This window comes from Varanus komodoensis, unplaced genomic scaffold (assembly GCF_004798865.1).
Source record: "Varanus komodoensis strain SLA01 unplaced genomic scaffold, ASM479886v1 scaffold198, whole genome shotgun sequence".
NCBI lineage: Eukaryota > Metazoa > Chordata > Lepidosauria > Squamata > Varanidae > Varanus > Varanus komodoensis.
The window spans coordinates 6,392-24,903 of NW_025335565.1; the positions used below are offsets into that span (position 1 = coordinate 6,392).

The window sequence follows — 18,512 nt, forward strand, 5'->3', positions numbered from 1 at the left end:
AGCTGCAAAGACTGCAAAGGCAGAACGGAGGAAGAAGCGGAATGTGCATCTTCCACCACATCACGCCAGCTTACACAGCGTCTCACAATTCCCAACATCCCAAGAAAACGGGAAGAAAAAATGCCTCCCACTTTTGCAGGGAAGCTAAGAGGTTGCAAAAAGGCACGTGGAGTCAAAACCCAAAGGCACGCGGAGTCAAAAGCCGTCTAAAAGCTGCTGACCCGTGCAGCTTGCAACAGAGACAGCCTGGCAGGGTTTGATCGCTGCCTAGGAAAGGGTGCCCAGGTTTGGCTGGGGCACTGACTGTTGAGGGGGGGGCGACAGGCAGAGGAGCTGGTAGGATGCAGGCAGGGATGTTGCTCTTGCTGCACCCCCCCCCCCACTGCAAACTCTGGAACACCTCCAGAGGATGTCTGTTGCAAGCCAGAGCAGGGCTCAGACCCGTTCCTAGCCTGCTGGTAGCATCGCAGAGACAGGTGGCCTCCCATCCAGCCTCATCTCCTTGGGGTGCTCACCCTCAACATGGCCGGAGACTTCCGCAGCTGACCAGAACTCCGAGGACAGTCAGTGGTGCTCCTCTCTTGGCTCTTTGCCCAGCCTTGGCCTTGCAACATCCATAGCACTGCTAGGTTTCTTACTAGACTAACTGCAGTTAAAGTTTTGTTCCTCCCGTGCTTTTGCAAGAGGCAAGCTTTAATTGCAAAATTAAGAAGTTATGTAGCACTAGCTTTTTTATTAAACAAATCCCTCCAAACCAGGATAACTTCAACTTAGCTGCTATAATATTCTGCCATAATTTAGTGAATGTTTTTAGTTACTGTTTCGCTTTGTCCTCTGTATAATGCTCTTGGAAGCATATACTTATCATACACATCTTTAGTTTATACCTACAAATGTGACATATGGATTGTTTAGGATCTTGGAACAACACAATCACATCACCTGCATAAAAAACACTTACCTAAATCAGGCTGCCTAAATTTTAGCCCTTTAATATTTTGAGTTTCTCTCATTCTCACAGCTTTATTCTTACAGCAAATACAAGTGAACAGAGCCCAATATCCTTGCTGGGTTCCTTATTAGAGATAAAAATGGTGCCAGTATCATTTATCTCCATTCTTGCTGCTTTTTTTTTAATAAAAAAGATTGTTATAATACAATCATGGAAATATCAATTTTTTATTTTTTAAAAAATTATTCATTTGCTAAAAGGTTAAATAGGTTAAAACAAAAACAAACAAATAGCTATTTCACTCTACCAAAAGCTGAGGACAACTGATTCCAATTTAAAGTCTACACAAAAATCAGTAAGTAAAAGAAACTTGGTATTTTCTATTATGACTATTATGAATAACGCTAGTTGAGTTGGCATCCATTACATTTTTATCCTGCCTTTCCACTAAAGTATGTTCTAGCAATAAAATCCAGATAAAATACAATACCATAATCAAAGCATAAGAACACATCAACTCAGAATAGTAAGGAACAGTGCCTACCAGATTAAAACTTCCACAAATAAGTCTGCTTAAAAGCCAAAAGACTTGTCTTGAGAAAAAAAATGTCTTTGCCAGTCAAAGGTAAACAGAAACAAAAGGTAAAGCACCAGAACAAAACATATACAGTTCAGCTGGGAATCCAATTGGAGGAGACTCATTAAATTTCAAACATTTTGGCGTTGTTCTTTTTAGCCCCTATTGCTATTTATTTATCATATTTCTATCCCAACATACTTCCTGCAAGGAGCTCAAGGTGGTTTACATACACTGCCTTCTCTCAATCTTATCCTCACAACAACCCTGTGAGGTAGGTTGGTCTGAGAGGCAGCAACTGGCCCAAAGTCACCCAGTGGACCTCTGATAAGGGAGCATTCAAGTCCATTTTATCATCTTCAATCAATTCTGACCTATTGAAACTATAAGGGGGAAAACAAGATTATTGTATTTCTTTGTGTACTACCCAATTTACAGAAACATTTACAAACTTGCAAATATGTTAATGGTTTATCTCAGCTAGGTATTTCTTGCTGTATAAGAAGGCTGGCAGCTTGTGGACCTTGGTGACATCTAAGAAAACCTCCACATCAGTTCAGATCTCTGCAAAAAGCAAGCTGTACTTTCCCTGATTGCCAACTGGGGCGGGGGGGGGGGGGGGAGGGAGGGAAGGGAAGGGGGGGGGGGAGAGGGAGAGGGAGTGGGGAAGGGCATGAATGTGACCTACCCACTCTTAGCTATGGTTTGCCCAGCAATGGTCTGAATCCCATCCATGACCATCAGGTGTCCTGGATGGATGATGTTTTGAGGAAAGGCAGTCTTCTACAGAAAAATAGTTGCCCACCCATTTTGTGTAGCATGACTTCTCTGTAGTCCTTTCCACCCTCCAAGTATTTACACAATTGCTTCTGGAATGACTTCTCTTAAGTTTACTAAACCATCTAACTGCATTTTAGTGGTTTCTCTCCTACTCGTATGTGTGTTCTCTGATGCATAGCAAGTTTTGGTACTGACAGATGCTTCTTCACTCCTATAGACCAGGCATGGGAAAGTTGTGACTCAGCAGATATCGCAGTCCAGCCATTTCCATCATCACTGACCATGGGCCATGCTTGCTGGCGTAGACGAGAACTGGAGTCCAACGCCTGAGGAAGCACAGCTTCCCCATCCCCGCTGTATGCATTTCAATGGCTTCTCCCCTGTGTGGATTCTTTGGTGTGTAGTAAGGGCATCTATGCGACTGAAGCTCTTCCCACACTCCAGACATTTAAATGGTTTCTCTCCTGTGTGGATTCTTAGATGAGAAATAAGTTTTCCACTCTGCCGGAAGCTCTTGCCACACTCTAGACATTTAAAAGGTCTCTCCCCTGTGTGGATTCCTTGATGGGAGGTAAGTTGCCTTCTCTGACGGAAGCTCTTTCCACACTCCAGGCATTTATATGGTTTTTCTCCTATATGAACCGTATGAATCCTTGCATGTGAATTAAGGCTTTTACAATCAGTGAAGCCCTTTCCACACTCTAAGCATTTAAATAGTTTCTTCCCTGTGTGAATTCTGAGATGTAAAGTAAGGCTTGAGCTCTGACTGAAGCTCTTTCCACACTCAAGGCAGTGAAATGGTTTCTCTTCTGTATGAATTCTCTGATGTGTAGTAAGATTTGTCCTTTGGTTGAATCTCTTTCCACACTCCAAGCATTTAAATGGTTTTTCCTCTGTATGAATTCTCTGATGAGTTGACAGATGTATCCTCTGAGTGAAGCTTTTTCCACACTCCAGGCAGGCATATGGTTTTTCCTCTGTGTGAATTCTCTGATGAGTAGTAAGGTGTGTCCTCTGACTAAAGCCCTTTCCACATTCCAGGCATTGAAATGGCTTCTCCTCTGTATGAATTCTCTGATGAGTATTAAGGTTTGTTCTCTGATTGAAGCTCTTTCCACACTCTTGACATTTGAACGGTTTCTCCTCTGTGTGAATTCTCTGATGTGTAGTAAGATGGGTTCTCTGACTGAAACTTTTTCCACATTCCAGGCACTTAAATGGTTTCTCCTCTGCATGAATTTTCCGATGAGTGGTAAGATTTGTCCTCTGACTGAAGCTCTTTCCACACTCTGGGCATTTAAAGGGTTTCTCTCCTGTGTGACTCCTTTGATGAGAAGTAAGCTTCCCACTCCGACTGAAACTCTTTCCACACTCTAGGCATTTAAATGTTTTCTCCTTTGCATGAGCTGGATGGGCGATCACGCCTGTGTTCTGAGAAAAGCATTCATATGGTTTCTCACCTGCGTGGGTTTTCCAATGATTTTCAAGGGTTGTTTTACGAGCAAACCTTTTTCCACACACATGACACTCATTCTTTCTCTCTCCTTTGAGTGCAATGCCATTAATCCTCTTGGTACTGGTTTGGTTGCCATTTGCCCTGCCCAGTATGTCTTGATTTCCACTATTCTCTACTATGCCTGGAAATTGATTGGTTTCTTCCAACACTTGATGTCCTTCCCTTCCATTCACTGTCTCCCACACATCCCTCACTGGAAGAGACAGAAAAATGGAATGTGAGGAATGGATTTCAAATCAGAAAACACAGCACACTGACTACCATATAGAGTGTTTGTTTAGTCTCTAAGTTGCACCCGACCCATCGCGACCCCATGGACAACATTCCTCCAGACTCTCCTGTCCTCCACCATCCCCCGGAGCCCACCCAAGCCCACACCCACTGCCCCAGTGACTCCATCTAAGAATCTCAACCTCTGCCACCCCCTGCTCCTTTTGCTGTCAATTGTTCCCAGCATCAGGGTCTTCTCCAGTGAGTTGTTCCTTCTCATTAGGTGGCCAAAGTATTTGAGTTCCATCTTCAGGATCTACCATATAGAGTACCAGAATAATGAAAACCAGCTTGCTGCCAAACAGACTGTATGAAGGCAGATTCTGCCAATAAATATAATCTAAGGCAGTCTTCCCAGCTTGGCACCCTCCAGTTTTCTTGGACACAATTCCCATCGTCCATACTGCACTCTAGAGGTGGCACAAAAAACAATCCTGCTACTGGAGCAAGTAATCTAAGTGCCTTGCTTTCATTGCAAGGAAAGATTACGTTGGAACACAGGTGCCAGTTGCATGATGCAGGGCTGGTTCGGCAGCACCTGGAAAGCTGCACTTTGAGAGAGTATGACCAGTTTCTGGGACAAGCACCATGTGTGACCATGAAAATCTGGTTTGCCTCCACGAGTTTTGCCAACAAGGGGATGGTAGCCAAGCATGAGTCTGGAGGGATCTAAGGATGTTCTACTGTGAATGGAGCTCATTTTCTTTTTTCTCTTAAGTGTCTGCTTGACCATAGATCTATTATACCATGTGCGTTAAATAAAGCACAGTTTGGGGTGAGGAGAAAACAAGAAGTTAGCCTGGGATCCCAGGAGGAATTGTATTCCCAAAGTTTTAAGACCTGGCTGTTTTAATGCAGGTTTTATTATTAGCTAAATTTTAGCTATGCTGTGTTTTAACATTTTGTACTGTTAAACCACCCTGAGACTTCAGTAATGGGATGGTCTATAAAAGTTTTAAATAAATTACATAAGTAACAAATAAATATGGGGCCATGGCTGTATACTGCCACCCTGCCTATTTAACTTATATGCAGAGCACATCATGAGAAAAGCAGGGCTAGAAGAATCACAAGTTGGAAGTAAGATTGCCAGGAGAAATAACAACCTCAGATATGCAGATGATACCACTCTCATGGCAGAAAGTGAAGAGAAACTAAAGAGACTCTTGATGCGGGTGAAGGAGGAGAGCACAAATGTTGGCTTGAAACTGAACAGTAAGAAAACTAAGATCATGGCATCCAGTCCTATAACTTCCTGGCAAATAGATAGGGAAGAAATGGAGGTAATGACAGATTTTATTTTCTTGGGCTCCAAGATCACCACAGAAGGGGACTGCAGCCAAGAAATTAAAACACGCTTGCTCCTTGGAAGGAAAACTATGGCAAATCTAGACAGTATACTAAAAAGCAGAGACATCACCCTGCAGACAAAAGTGTGTATAGTAAAGGCTAAGATTTTCCCAGTTGCAATGTATGGCTGTGAAAGCTGGACCATAAGGAAGGCTGAGCACCGAAGAATTGAGGCCTTTGAATTGTGGTGCTGGAGGAGACCCCTGTGAGTCCCCTGGACTGCAAGGTGATTAAACCGGTCAGTCCTAGAGGAGATCAACCCTGACTGCTCTTTAGAAGGCCAGATACTGAAGAAGAAACTCAAATACTTTGGCCACCTAATGGGAAGGAAGGACGCCCTGGAGAGGACCCTAATGCTAGGAACAATTGACGGCAAAAGAAGAGGATGAGGTGGCTAGATGGAGTCACTGAAGTGTGAGCTTAAGTGGACTCCGGGGGATGGTGGAGAACAGGAAGTCCTGGAGGAGTGTTGTCCATGGGGTCGCGATGGGTGGGACATGACTTCACGACTAGCAACTACAACAACAATGGGGCCATGGATGAGAAGGCTCTGTCCCAAAAGCTTGATCTCACATGGTGATAGGCTAAGAAGCCAATGGATGGCTCCCCCAATGCTCTCCCATCATCCCCAGTGACTGGCTATGCTGTCTGGGTCATATGGGAGCTGTGGTCAAAAGCATTGGCAAATTGCTCAGACCAAAAAGGTAGCAAGTAAAGCTGCGTGTTCCTGATGGGAAACTGGAATCAATAGAATTGTCTAAGTGTGCTTCAAGGGGAGCACTGTCAAAGACACACCGCAGCAATCCAACCTGGATTTCACCGAAGCACATGAGACAGTGGCCAAGAATGCTGAGGAAGGAAGTCCTGGGAGAAGGAAGCAGATGATGGGAGGTCTTCGAATGATGGCTGGACCTCCCATCTGTCATAGGTTGTGAAAATCCACCAGCCCTCTAGGAGATCTTTATAGGCAAGGACCTACCGGAAAACCGGTCCTGGACAGGCAGGCCTTCGTCTTCTTCAAGCCCAGGCAGGAGGTCAGATTCTGAGATCAGGGAGCCTTCTTTATGGAATAATAGGACACAAGTATTATTTGTGGTCAGTAATGTAAATTCCATGCAAAATTTTGAATTAGAAAAATTCCCCATGCAGATCAGGGGAGAAAAAAGCAACCGTTTGAGCTCGAAGATCATTTTAGCATGTTTGCTAAATGCAAATAAAAGAAACTCTAAAGCTAAAAGATTGCCTCACTTTTTCCCCAACAGATCACATGTATCTGACCTGAAATATTTGAAGTGTGTGTGTGGGGTGGTGGAAGGGGGGCAATTAAAGCATACCTGATACAATTTTAAAGTGACATTACCTAGACCAGTGATGGAGAACCTACGGCACCCGTGCCCAAAGGGGCACACAGAGTCCTCTCTGTCAGCACGCAATCGCCCCAGCAGCCATGCACATATTCGGAAAGATGAAGGGCACCAGGCAATGATGTCACTCATTAGCCAAGACTCCCTGAGCTTTCGCATGGCCGGTCAGTGAACTGCCAGGCATTTTTGATTTTAGCAGGATGCCGGTGGTGCAGTGGTTTAAACTGCTGTGCTGCTGGGCTGGCTGATCGAAAGGTCGCCGGTTCAAGTCTGCACAACCCGTTGTGATTTTAGCAGAAGGTAGGAAATACACTCAGATGTGTCTTTCGGGGTCGGCCAAAAGCTGGTGGTCAGTGGAACGTTGCCCCCTTGTGCAGGTGGTCAGCAAATTCAGATTTTATCGCAGTGCTGGCACTTTGCGATGAAAAAGTGGGTTCTGAGTTGCACTTTGGGCACTCGGCCTCTAAAAGGTTTGCCATCGTTGACCTAGACAGCGTCACTAGACTACTTTGTGAAACTTTAGCAAGAGAAGAACACATTTCCCTTACATTATTCAAGAAACAGTGACACTTACAATTTTGGACATATTAAATCAGCTTTCTGAAGCCTTGTGCAGAATGGCTGGCTGGGGATGCTGGGAATTGTAGTCCAACACATCGCAAAGGCACCAGGCTGGAGAAAGCTACGCTAAATTGAAGCTAGTGACCCAAACAGTTTTGATGGATTCAAGAATGCCAAATATTGTACTTGCAAATAATATCCGTTCGTCGCTGTGAAGAAATTTACGAAATGGAACCGTTTTTGTAGAAAAGTAAAGCTCCAGAACTACTCCAATGTTACCAATACATGTTGAACCACATGGTCTCATTTCCTCACCCAAAGGGCAAATGGAAAGAAGGCAAAATGTATGGATGCAAATGTTTGGATGCAAATGTATAGATGAGGAAAGCATGGGATTGATCTGGGATCATCCATCAGGGGCCCAGTCCTTGCACAACTAGCACTAAAATCCCATGTGGAAAATTGTGCAAATTCCAGCCCAGCCAGAGGGAAGCAACGCTGGAAAGCACGGTTTAGTCAGACAGGCTCCCAGCCACAAATTTACTCTCCAGAAACATCTGTACAAGTGGTAAAAAAAAATGGGAATAGACATCTTTCAACGTGAAAGAGGAAGTGGGGAAAAGGGGATTTTTACCCAAAGCAACCAGGTTCCCATAATTCTCAGCCATGACTTCCCCATGCAAAGCCTTCTGGCCCGGATCCAGCAGCGCCCACTCCTCCTGTGTAAAGCTCACAGCCACATCCTCAAAGGTCACCAGGCCCTGAAAGGAGGAGAGAAAACCTGTTTTCTCTTCATAGACAAAGTCCTAGCCTAAAAGGCCAACAAAGCTGAGCTGCTGGGCTCCAACACTTCCGCAGTGCCATGCAAAGTTTTCCCAGGGGAAATAAGGGAACAAAACTCTTCTGGACTCAGCAGGAAGCATTGGCACCCAGGCTGTACCCTGCGTATCCCTCTAAGCGGGAACCCCTTTCAGGCCAAGGGCTGAATTTAATTTTGGGGACCCTGTTGGAGGACTGCATTCCAGAAAGGGGGATATGGCTATCCAAGGAACCTCGGACAGCCCAGGTCGAATTCCAGTCCTGAGCCTTCCATCTCTGTTCCAGTCCTTCGCCTACCTGATCTGTCTGTGCAGCGACAAAGTCCGTTCTGCCAAGAGAAAGCCTGGAAGGGAACATTGGGGCAATCCCGCCACCTATGAGTGAGGGGAGAGAGAAGACTGATTTACAGTGGCACCTTGGCTCACAAACTTAATCAGTTCCAGGACTCTGGCCGTGACCCAACTTGGTCATGAGCCAAGTCAAATTTCCCCATAAGGTTCAATGTAAATAAGGTTAATTCGTTCTGTAATTATTTTTTTAATCAGAAAAATCTGAAGCAAAGTGACAAGGAACAACAAAGATTGCGGCCATTTCCCCACCCGCATCCCGAGCACCTCCATCTGCCCCCCCACCAGCACAACCACGATCGTGCCTGTCATCCCTGCATGCACCCGTCATCCCGGCGTGCTCAGGGGGCAGTGGGGAGAGACAGGCACCATCATGGGTGCATTTGGGGGGGAGAGATGGGTGCAATCGTACTGGGGGGGGATGGTCGAGATCCCAGTTACGTTCGTGCAGGAAAGACAGGTGCGATCTCGGCCATCTCCCCACCTTCACGATTGCGGCCATCTCCCCACCCACCCCCTCCCCAAGCACAACCGCGATCGCACCTGTCTTCCCTGCATGAGTGCGCCCGCCCTACTCAGGGCAGCGGGGAGATGGCTGTGATTGCGGTCACCACCCAATGTGAAGTTCATGACCCGAGTCAAAATTTGTATGAAATTTTTGTTCACGACCCGATTTGGTCGTGAACTGAGGCGTTCATGAGCCCAGGTACCACTGTATTTATTTACATGTATTTATAGGCTGCCTCTAATTGCTGAGGCCTTCCTAGGTGGCCTGTAAGATCTTTATTTTCAACAGGCATATTTTAGTCCTGGAACAGAAATGCAATCCATCTCCTACACTGCTTTTGGACACAAAGTGCTAAGACCATGTCTTTGAAACAGACCTTCACTGGAAAATGTGCAACAGGCTAAGTCTCTTCCACTGGGCCATAGACAGGGAGGAAACAGAAGGGAAAAGCGGGCACTGAGCGGGCTGAGAAGCCACAAGAACAACAGGAAGGTCCCCCCTGAAATGTGGGCCCAGGCCAGTGCCCCACAATGCCAACTTCTGGCCTTTCCCCCAAAGGAACAAGAGAAACATAGAAGCAGAGGGTAGCTTTCAGGGGTATCCCAAGGCAAGATGAAATGCACCCGATCAAACCTGACCCAGCAAGACAGTTCCTCCATCACCCTCTTGCACAATCCACCGGAAAAACGGCTTCCGCATGCTGCCCAACAGAGCTTCTTCTGTCACAGGGGAAGGCACGGCTGCCTGGGCGACTGTCTGCTGCACCTGCAACAGGTGAGAAAAGCCCAGAAGAGACAGCAAATGAGCGGGTGGGGGGAATGTTATTTTTCCTTTCTGATTTTTTAGTCTATGACGTTCAGTTTTAGATGTTTTAATAAGCGTGGTTTTATTATTGTGCTTTCAGAATTTTACACTATGTAAGGCATCCTGAGCGCTTGTCTGGAAGAACGAGATACAAATGCTTGGAATAAGCAAACAAAATAAATAAATAAATAAAGATGAGGATGAGGATGAGGCAGGAAAGCTGAAGGACAGCATTTTTCCAGTACTCCCAAGTCTATGCCTCCTTCTGAACTGGGCCTCTTGTACACTCTCACTCCAGAGACCTGGGACATATGGACATCAGGATATGTGGACTTAAAGCCAACTTCCCATGGTGGCACAAGAAGTGGACCAAAAGCATGGTTGCTTCTTGGCGCAGGGCTCAGTTTCCATGCAGAAGATCCTGGGTTCCACCTCTACCACCTCCAGAAGACACGGAAAAATCCCAGTCTGCACCCCCAAGAGTGACTGAGACCAGTCAAGAGCTGAAATCCTGGGCTGGGTGGAGGAAAGACCATCTCGGTGTGAGCTCAGCTTTCACAGGCAGGCTGAACCCCAGATTTGTCCTTCAGGAATCCCCCGTCTGCCTCCACAGCACGGCCCTCCATCTGCAGGGCCATCCCTCTGTGCATCATCCTTTCCTGATGGCCTAGCTCAGCTGCCGGGACCAAATTCTATTTAGATCATCTGGATTTATGTATGTGCATTGCCCAGACAGCTATGGCTGTGGGGGCAGTGTGGACATGACATTAATAATCATAATAATGAATTCTCTCCCCAGAGAGGTTCGCCTGGTGCCGTCACTTTGTCCTTTTCAGCTCCAGGCTAAAAACTTATCTTCCCAATGTTTTAAGACTTGATTGTTTTAATATGGGGTTTTAGTGTTGATTGGAAAAGTTTTACTAGGATGCTGTGTTTTATTCTATTTTGTTTTCTTGTTAAAACACCCAAGACCACAATAAGGGACAGCCTTTAAAAGTTTTAAATAAATAAACAATTCAGATTATTACTATCATCATCATACAGGAAGGTGCTTCATAAAGATCTCTCCAGACTGGAAGAACGGGCACCCAAGAGCAAATTGGGTTTCATGTGAGCCGAAAGAAAGGAATTCTTACTTTGGATTCTGGGTGCTTTGATCTAAGGAAGTGCTGAGTTTGGCAAAAAGTGGGGCATATAATTCTGGCTTCAAGGACAGGCCGGTAAGATCTGGGTGAGCAGCGAGTGATCGAGAAAGGTATCTTGTGGGGTGGGAGTGGAGGAGGCAGCGCCATGAAAATGCCAGCCCAGTGCACGACGGCTGTGAAAAAGCAACATCTCTAACTGTTTAGCCTGGACTAAACAGAATGCTGGACTAGAAGCAGACAGATCCTTCTTCAGGTCAAGCATCAGGGCAATTCCTGCAGCCATCTTACAGGAACTCGGAAAAGAGCCTTCTCTGCCGTGGCCCCCACCTTATGAAAAGAACTCCGCCTGGTATTCAGGAAGTGCAACTGTAGATACTCCAGATGCCAATCAATGCCGTCTCTCTTCACCCAGGGCTTCCCTGGCTGACTGCGCTACCCAGCTTAATCATGGCATTCTGAGGATCAGTTTTAATCCATACTTATTATAAATGATTTAGCAATTCATTTATTATAACGACAACTAGCAGGGACTTTATCTGCCCCTTGGCGTTCTCAAGATGAAGTTCTCTCTTACCTGCAAGCTTTTCTGCTTTCCACCCTCTGCCTGGCTCAGGAGGAACCCTTCCGCCAGGGCCACCGCTTGAGAACTGGTCTCCGGCCCACATTCCCTGACCCAGTTCTCCATCTCCGGAGGCAGGACAGTCAGAAACTGCTCCAGGATCACCAGGTCAAGCACCTGAGCTTTTGTGTGCCTGTCAGGCTTCAGCCACTGGCAGCAAAGGTGGTAGAGATGGCTGCAGAGCTCCCGCGGCCCCTTGGCCTCCTGGTAGCTGAAGGCCCTGAAGCTCTGGCGCTCTGCATCTGCACTGCCTCCGTCCAGGTTCTCGCTCCTCTTCCACCGCTCTACATAGGCCCCTTCCTGGATTCCATGAGGCCTCTCTCCGGCCTCTTGGCCAACCAGGTTTTGCCCTTCTGCTTTCGCCGTCTTCTCCTCCATCAGGTTCAGAAGGCTGTCCTTGATGGCTGCCAGGTTCTTTTTGAACTGAACCACCTGAATCTGGAGGGCAGAGTGAAACACACTTTATCACGGTTGCAGGCACTGACTTCACATGCTGTGCGCAAGAAGAAACCTTAGAGAAGTTCCATCATCTGCACAGTGTCTGGACTCCCCACCACTACCGCAAGGCTAGGAGGGATGGTAGGCCTGCAGGCAGGAAAGGGGGTGCTGGTTACGGAACCAAAGTTTTAAAACCCTATGAGACATCATCTCCACAATGCAGTGCGAAGATTTTGAATACAATAGAGTTCACTTTACAAGTATCACTCTACAAGTGCCTCAAAGGCTGTCAGAAAGAGGAAGGTCATGACTTCTTGCTGATATCAGAGTGCAGGACATGGAATAAACTATTCAAGCTGCGACAAACCAGATTCAGGCTGGACATCAGGAAAAGCTTCCTCACTGTCAGAGCAATACAGCAGTGGAACCATCTGCCTGGAGAGGCGGTAGGTTCCCCACAGTAGAGTCCTTCAAAAAGAAACTGGACAGTCATCTGAGTGGGATGGTGTAAACTGGTGTCCTGCAATAGCAGGGGTTGAACTGGATGGCCTTCATGTCCCCTTCCAATTCTACTATTCTATGATTCTATGAACAGCAGAATGAAGCCAGCTTTCCCAACCTGGAACCCTCCCAATGGCTGGCTGGGGGGAAGATGGGATGTGTAGTCTGCCACAGATGGAAGACACCGGGTGGCAGGAAGGCCTTACCAAGGGGGAGAGTCACAGCCTCGAAAGTGTGAGGTTCCTTTCCTTTCTTCTCCAAATCTTCCAGGAACCCGAGAGGGGCTTTTCATTTATTATACTTGTACCCCTCTCCCCACCCCACCCTCCTCAAGCAAGGCGCGACCCCACGGTCTGGCCGGGGGCACCCCAGGGCTCCATGGCAGGCGCGGAGAGCGCGGATCTCCCCGGTGCACCGTCCAGCCGCCACGCCACAGCTTGGAAAAGGGGCGATCGGCCGGGGAGGGACTCCCAGCCCCGCAGACGGGAGGCCGGCGGCGCGGAGCAGCCCGCGGGACGGGACGGAGCCGGAGCGACCGGCTCGCCGGGGCGGGTTCCCGGGTCTCCCTCCCCGCCGCCCCAGCCCGCTCTCACGATCAGGACACCCCGATCCGCCCCCCCACGGACTGCCCCGCGGGGCCACGCGCGCGCCCGCGCCCACGCGCACGAGCCGCGCCCGTGGGAAAATCGCGAGCGCCTTTCCCAGGCAGGGCGCGCGGAGGGCAGGAAGGGAGCGGCCCATTCGCAAGACCGCCCCTCGGCCGCCTCTCTAGGCCTCCGACTCGCTGCCCTTAACCCTCGCGTGGGATTCTCCGGGAAGACCCCGCCCCCGAGGACGAAACCTCGCCCCGCGCTCCCGGCCGCGGGGTCTCCTCTCCCTGCGCCCGGCCGGAGGGAGCGGGATTGTCCGGCAGCGAAGACGGACTCCTCTAGCGGAGCTCTGGACGGGTCCGACTACAGATCCCATCTGGAACGAAGCCGACCCTTCCCCCCAGCCTAGCACCCCGACGTGTTAGCCCGCTGGCGGCGGGGGATGGGGTTTGTAGTCCAACACGGCTGGGGTCACCCGGGCGCACGGAGGCGTTGCAGAGGCGAAAGCCACTCGTGCGTTTTGGGAGAGCCTCCTTTCCTCCCCAGATCCCTGGGCAATTGGGAGGGGATCCCCGTGTGTGGAAGCGGGCCGGGGGCTGGGGGATGCTGGCTCGGCACAAGGGGAGTTGGAGGAGCGATGCGGGGGGGGGGGGGGCGCCCGCGGCCCCTCCCTGGCTGATTGCAAGAGGGGCGGCCAGCGAGAGCGCGCTGCGCCCCCAGCAGGGCGCGCAGGGCGAATGGCATCGCCCGAACTCTGCTGTTGACCCAGGGTACGCAGCCCTTTGAATTGTGGTGCTGGAGGAGACTCCTGCGAGTCCCTTGGACTGCAAGGCGATCAAACCGGTCAGTCCTAGAGGAGATCAACCCTGACTGCCCTTTAGAAGGCCAGATTCTGAAGATGAAACTCAAATACTTTGGCCACCTAATGAGAAGGAAGGACTCCCTGGAGAAGAGCCTAATGCTGAGAACAACTGAGGGCAAAAGAAGAAGGGGAGGGCAGAGGATGAGGTGGCTGGATGGAGTCACTGAAGCAGTCGGTGTGAGCTTGGGTGGACTCCGGGGGATGGTGGGGGACAGGAGAGCCTGGAGGAATGTTGTCCATGGGGTCGTGATGGGTTGGACACAACTTTGTGACTAGCAACAACAACGGCAGCCATGGAAAAGGCAGACTCCATGAAAACTGGAAAGGAATGGGAAAGAAACCTGACAAAATCATAGCTATTAATATATTTCTGTATGGCCCAATAGCCTAAGCCCCTGCCAAAATAAAACTGCCGGTGTTCTACCGCCCATATTCAAATCGACGATGCAACTTGCAATCGGACAATTAATTTCTGGACTCCTGAGAAAGGACATTCTGAAGATGACAAAAGGGCAGAGAAGGGTGGCTAAAATTACAAAGGGGTTAGAGCAGGGGTCCTCAAACTTTTTAAACAGGGGGCCAGTTCACTGTACCTCAGGCTGTTGTGGGGCCGGACTACAGTATGAAAAAATATGAACAAATTCCTATGCACACTGTGCATTAAAATTAATTAAATTGAAATAAATTTAAAAATTAAGTAAAATGAACTAAATTTAAAAATTAATTAACAGTTAGAAATAATTTAAAAAGTTTGCTCTGCTTGCTTGGGCTGCAGCAGAAGCCCAAGATGAGGTGGGGTAGAGCATGTCCATATTCAAGGGACATAGCTGCATTGTTGCAATGCTGGGAGGGAGGGAGAGACGGGCACGATCGTGCTGGGGGGGATGATGCTCGTGCAGGGAAGGGGGGCGTGATCGCAGCCATCTCCCCCCCCACCCCCAAGCATGACCCAATCGCGCCCACCTTCCTACTGAGTATTCCTGCACTATCTCAGAGCTTTTGGACTCACTCCCAGATTGTTTTCTCCGAGTGATTCCAAAAGCTCTGAGGCGAGCTGGATCCATGGGTTAGAGTGACTCCGCTCTGAGGGTAGTTTACTACAGCTGAAATCATTTAGCTTAAGGAAGAGGTGAGTAAGGGGAGATATGGTTGAGATGCACAGAATTATGTCCTGAATGGAGACATTCTCTCTCTCCATCCCATAATACTAGCACCCAAGTGGGTCATCCTATGGGAGATTTAAGCGGCTTTTTAAATGTTAATATTATTGAATTTTATCTGGCCAGGGTGGCTTATTTTATATTGTATGTTTGTATTTTATTCTAATGTTTACATTTTTAATTTATGATTATAATTATTTAATTTATTGTTGTAAGCCGCCCCAAGGCTTCGGCGAATGGGGCGGCATAAAAATGTTTTAATAAATAATAAATAAAAATAAATAAATTCGGGCCAGATAAAACTAATCCTACTTCTTACCCTCTGTGGCCACACTATGGAGTTAGTTTCCACAAGATATAGCAATGGCTGCCAACTTGGATGGTTCTAAAAGGCGATTGGACAACTTCATGGAGGAAGTTGGGCAGCTCCCCGTCCCGGTGGCTTCATGCCACATTCCTCTGGTATCAGAGGCAGTATGCCCATGCACTCCAGTTGCTGGGGAACATGGGCAAGGGGGTGTTCATATCCTGCTCGTGGGATCTGCCTCTCACCACCCAGAATGTCCCCCAGAGCACCCCAGCCACTGGGTTCAAACGGATGTCCCAGTGTCTCAATCCCCCTGGCAAAATGCCAAGTGACAGGCTGGAGCATGGAGCTGAAAGCAAGCGAATTGAATTCAATAGGGAGAAACGCATGAAAGGCCCCCTTTGTGTTCTGGTGCAATGGGCAAGGCAGAAAAATGACTCTTGCGCACATGTAGCCACGCATCACTTCTGCTGCATTTCCTCTTGTTAGGCCTGACTCCCCAGGCTCCTGACATAGTGGAAATATCTCAGCTTTCTCAGGGCATTCAGGATAGGCTTAGCTCCCCTAAGCTCTAGCCCATTCAAAATGTCTAGCAGCTGTCTCAGAAAATTTCCCTCGGAAAATGGAAAGAGCTTACCTACGACGTAATGGGCAAAGATTGCCTAAAAGATGTAAATTAAAAGATAAAACTTACTGCTAACCAAATCTGCTTGCTTAACTGCTGCTATGTGATTTTGTAACTTCCCGTTGTCGCCATTGTTCTCATTCTTGTCAAAAACTGATTGTATTGTTCCCCATTTGCCGAAAGCTGACTGTGAAGGTATAAAAATCTCGTTCCAACTCTGTTAGGGGCTGCATTCCCCCACGAATGTGGTCCCTGCGCAGGAATAAACCTCCTCTCTAACTTTACCATCCGGTCTCTGGTCTCATCTGTAAAACCACAGGGTACAACACCTCTGACACTTCTTTTTGAGAAGTTGCGCAGGCTGTGTGAGCAGTTTCTCACTGAACGGGGTACCAACTGAAGTGCAAAAGAATCCAGGGCACCGATGATGATGATGGGTTGCAGATCAATGGATCGTGACAACAGCAGCAAAAATAACACACACACACGAAGAGCATTTCAGAACAAAACACAACACAATTACTCCATTTGGAGACTGGGGAGCAGGTGTCTTGTCTGGCCCTCAGCACACAACCCCTGCATGGCAAATTGAGCTGCCTCGGTGCCAAAAGCAGGCCTGCAGCCCCATTAAAATGACCCCCATGATGCAGTGGATCGGGGCTGGTTCCCGACTCCCCTCTGAGCGGAGTGGAGGAAGCTGCCGCAGCTGCTTGGGGGCTCTGCAAGTGAGCCAGCGAAAGGGGATTTTTTTATTTTATTTATTAAAACATTTTTATGCCGCCCCATTCGCCGAAGCCTCGGGGCGGCTTACAACAATAAATAAAACCAATAAGTTAAAATATACATATAAAATAATCATAATAATTTAAAACACACAATATAAAATAAGCTGCCCTGGCCAGGGATGAGGCATGGGTCTTCAAAGTAAGGCCCGCGGGCTGGATCCAGCCTAGCATGCACATTTAACCGGCCCACCCCACAGGTTCTGCACTCCCCGGGCGCGCGGCTTGCTTGTGAGGAGATGGTTATGGACTGATCGGAGAAAATGATCTTGCAAGCAAGCCGGCACCTCGCCATGTGCATGCCTGGCAGTGGCTTGCTCGTGAGGAGGTCATTTTGGACTTGATCTCCTCATGAGCAAGCCGGCGCCTCGCCCCCATGCCCTCCCCATCCCCACCTCACCTTTATTTATTTATTTATTTATTTATTTATTTATTTATTTATTTATTTATTAAAACATTTCTATGCCGCCCCTTGCCGAAGCCTCGGGGTGGCTCACAGCATAGAATAAAATACACAATAAATTAAGACAATAGCAATTAAAATATATACATTAGAATAAAAGAAGCCACCCTGGCCAAATAAAATTCAATAGTATTAACATTTTATTATTATTATTATTATTATTATAACATTTCTATGCCGCCCCTTGCCGAAACCGCGGGGCGGCTTACAACACGATAAAATACATTGAAATACAATAGCACATAATAAATTACCATTAAATACAAAAATACAAAAAATACATTGATTTACAAATATAAGATTAAAATTATCAGTATAAATTAAGTAAATAAAAATATAGGAGGAGAAAGAGAAGGAAGAAGAAGTTGCCCTGGCCAGATCATATGTTTTAACAATTAAAATGATGTTTAAATAAAAAGGTCTTTACCTGGCGCTGAAAAACCAGTAACGACGGTGCCAGGTGGACCTCTTTGGGGAGTGAATTCCATAGGTTGGGTGCCACTGCAGAGAAAGCCCTCCTCCGAGTACTTACTCTCCTAATTTCTTTCATGGAGGGTTCCCGGAGAAGGGACTCTCCCGCAGATCTCAAAGGGCGGTCAGGCATATACGGACGTAAGCGTACCTTGCGTGTACCCCCTCACCGGCCCAGGCCCACCTCAGGCACCTGTCAACTGGCCCCCTTTAGAGAAAGTCTGAGGACCTCTGGGATAAGGGAATGAGAGGACCTGCTCCCTTCAGCCACATGGGTGACCCAGTGGGTGAAGGAGCAGTGACGGGAACCCAAGGGGAAGCCAAGTGGGGCCAGAATTCTGGACTCCAGAGGAAGCAAAGCCAGGCCCAGAGGGCTTCCCGGAGCACCTTCTCCAAGCAAGCAGGGTGCTGAATGGGTACCACTGGGATTGGGATGAGGTGGAAGGAATGCTTGTATTTGCAGATGACACAAAACTAGGTGGGAGAGCAGATACCCTGGAAAGAACTACATTCTTTGTGATCCAGAAGGCTGGATCTTAAGTACAGGGAAAACAGAATGAGCTTGAACACCGACTCGTGCCAAGTGCTGCACGGAAGGGATCGTTACAAGAGGAGGGATGCTTGGCTCCACAGTTGGGCGAGTGAGAAGGATCTTGGAATTGCTGCAGCCACAGGACCCATTCTCGGCTTCCATGCGCGTG

At 48.0% G+C, this 18,512-nt stretch overlaps 1 protein-coding gene across 1 annotated transcript; it reads right to left on the reverse strand.

The window, feature by feature from the left end:
• Positions 1–1,163: 1,163 nt before the first annotated feature.
• On the reverse strand, positions 1,164–12,918 carry LOC123022476 (zinc finger protein 436-like). Its single transcript, XM_044428174.1, has 7 exons — positions 12,758–12,918; positions 11,568–12,050; positions 9,683–9,809; positions 8,487–8,563; positions 8,005–8,131; positions 6,425–6,505; positions 1,164–4,018 (listed from the first exon to the last, which is right to left on the reverse strand). The coding sequence occupies exons 2-7, from the start codon at positions 11,988–11,990 to the stop codon at positions 2,583–2,585; spliced, it is 2,271 nt and encodes a 756-aa protein (XP_044284109.1). The 5' UTR covers positions 11,991–12,050; positions 12,758–12,918; the 3' UTR covers positions 1,164–2,582.
• Between the last annotated feature and the right edge of the window lie 5,594 nt (positions 12,919–18,512).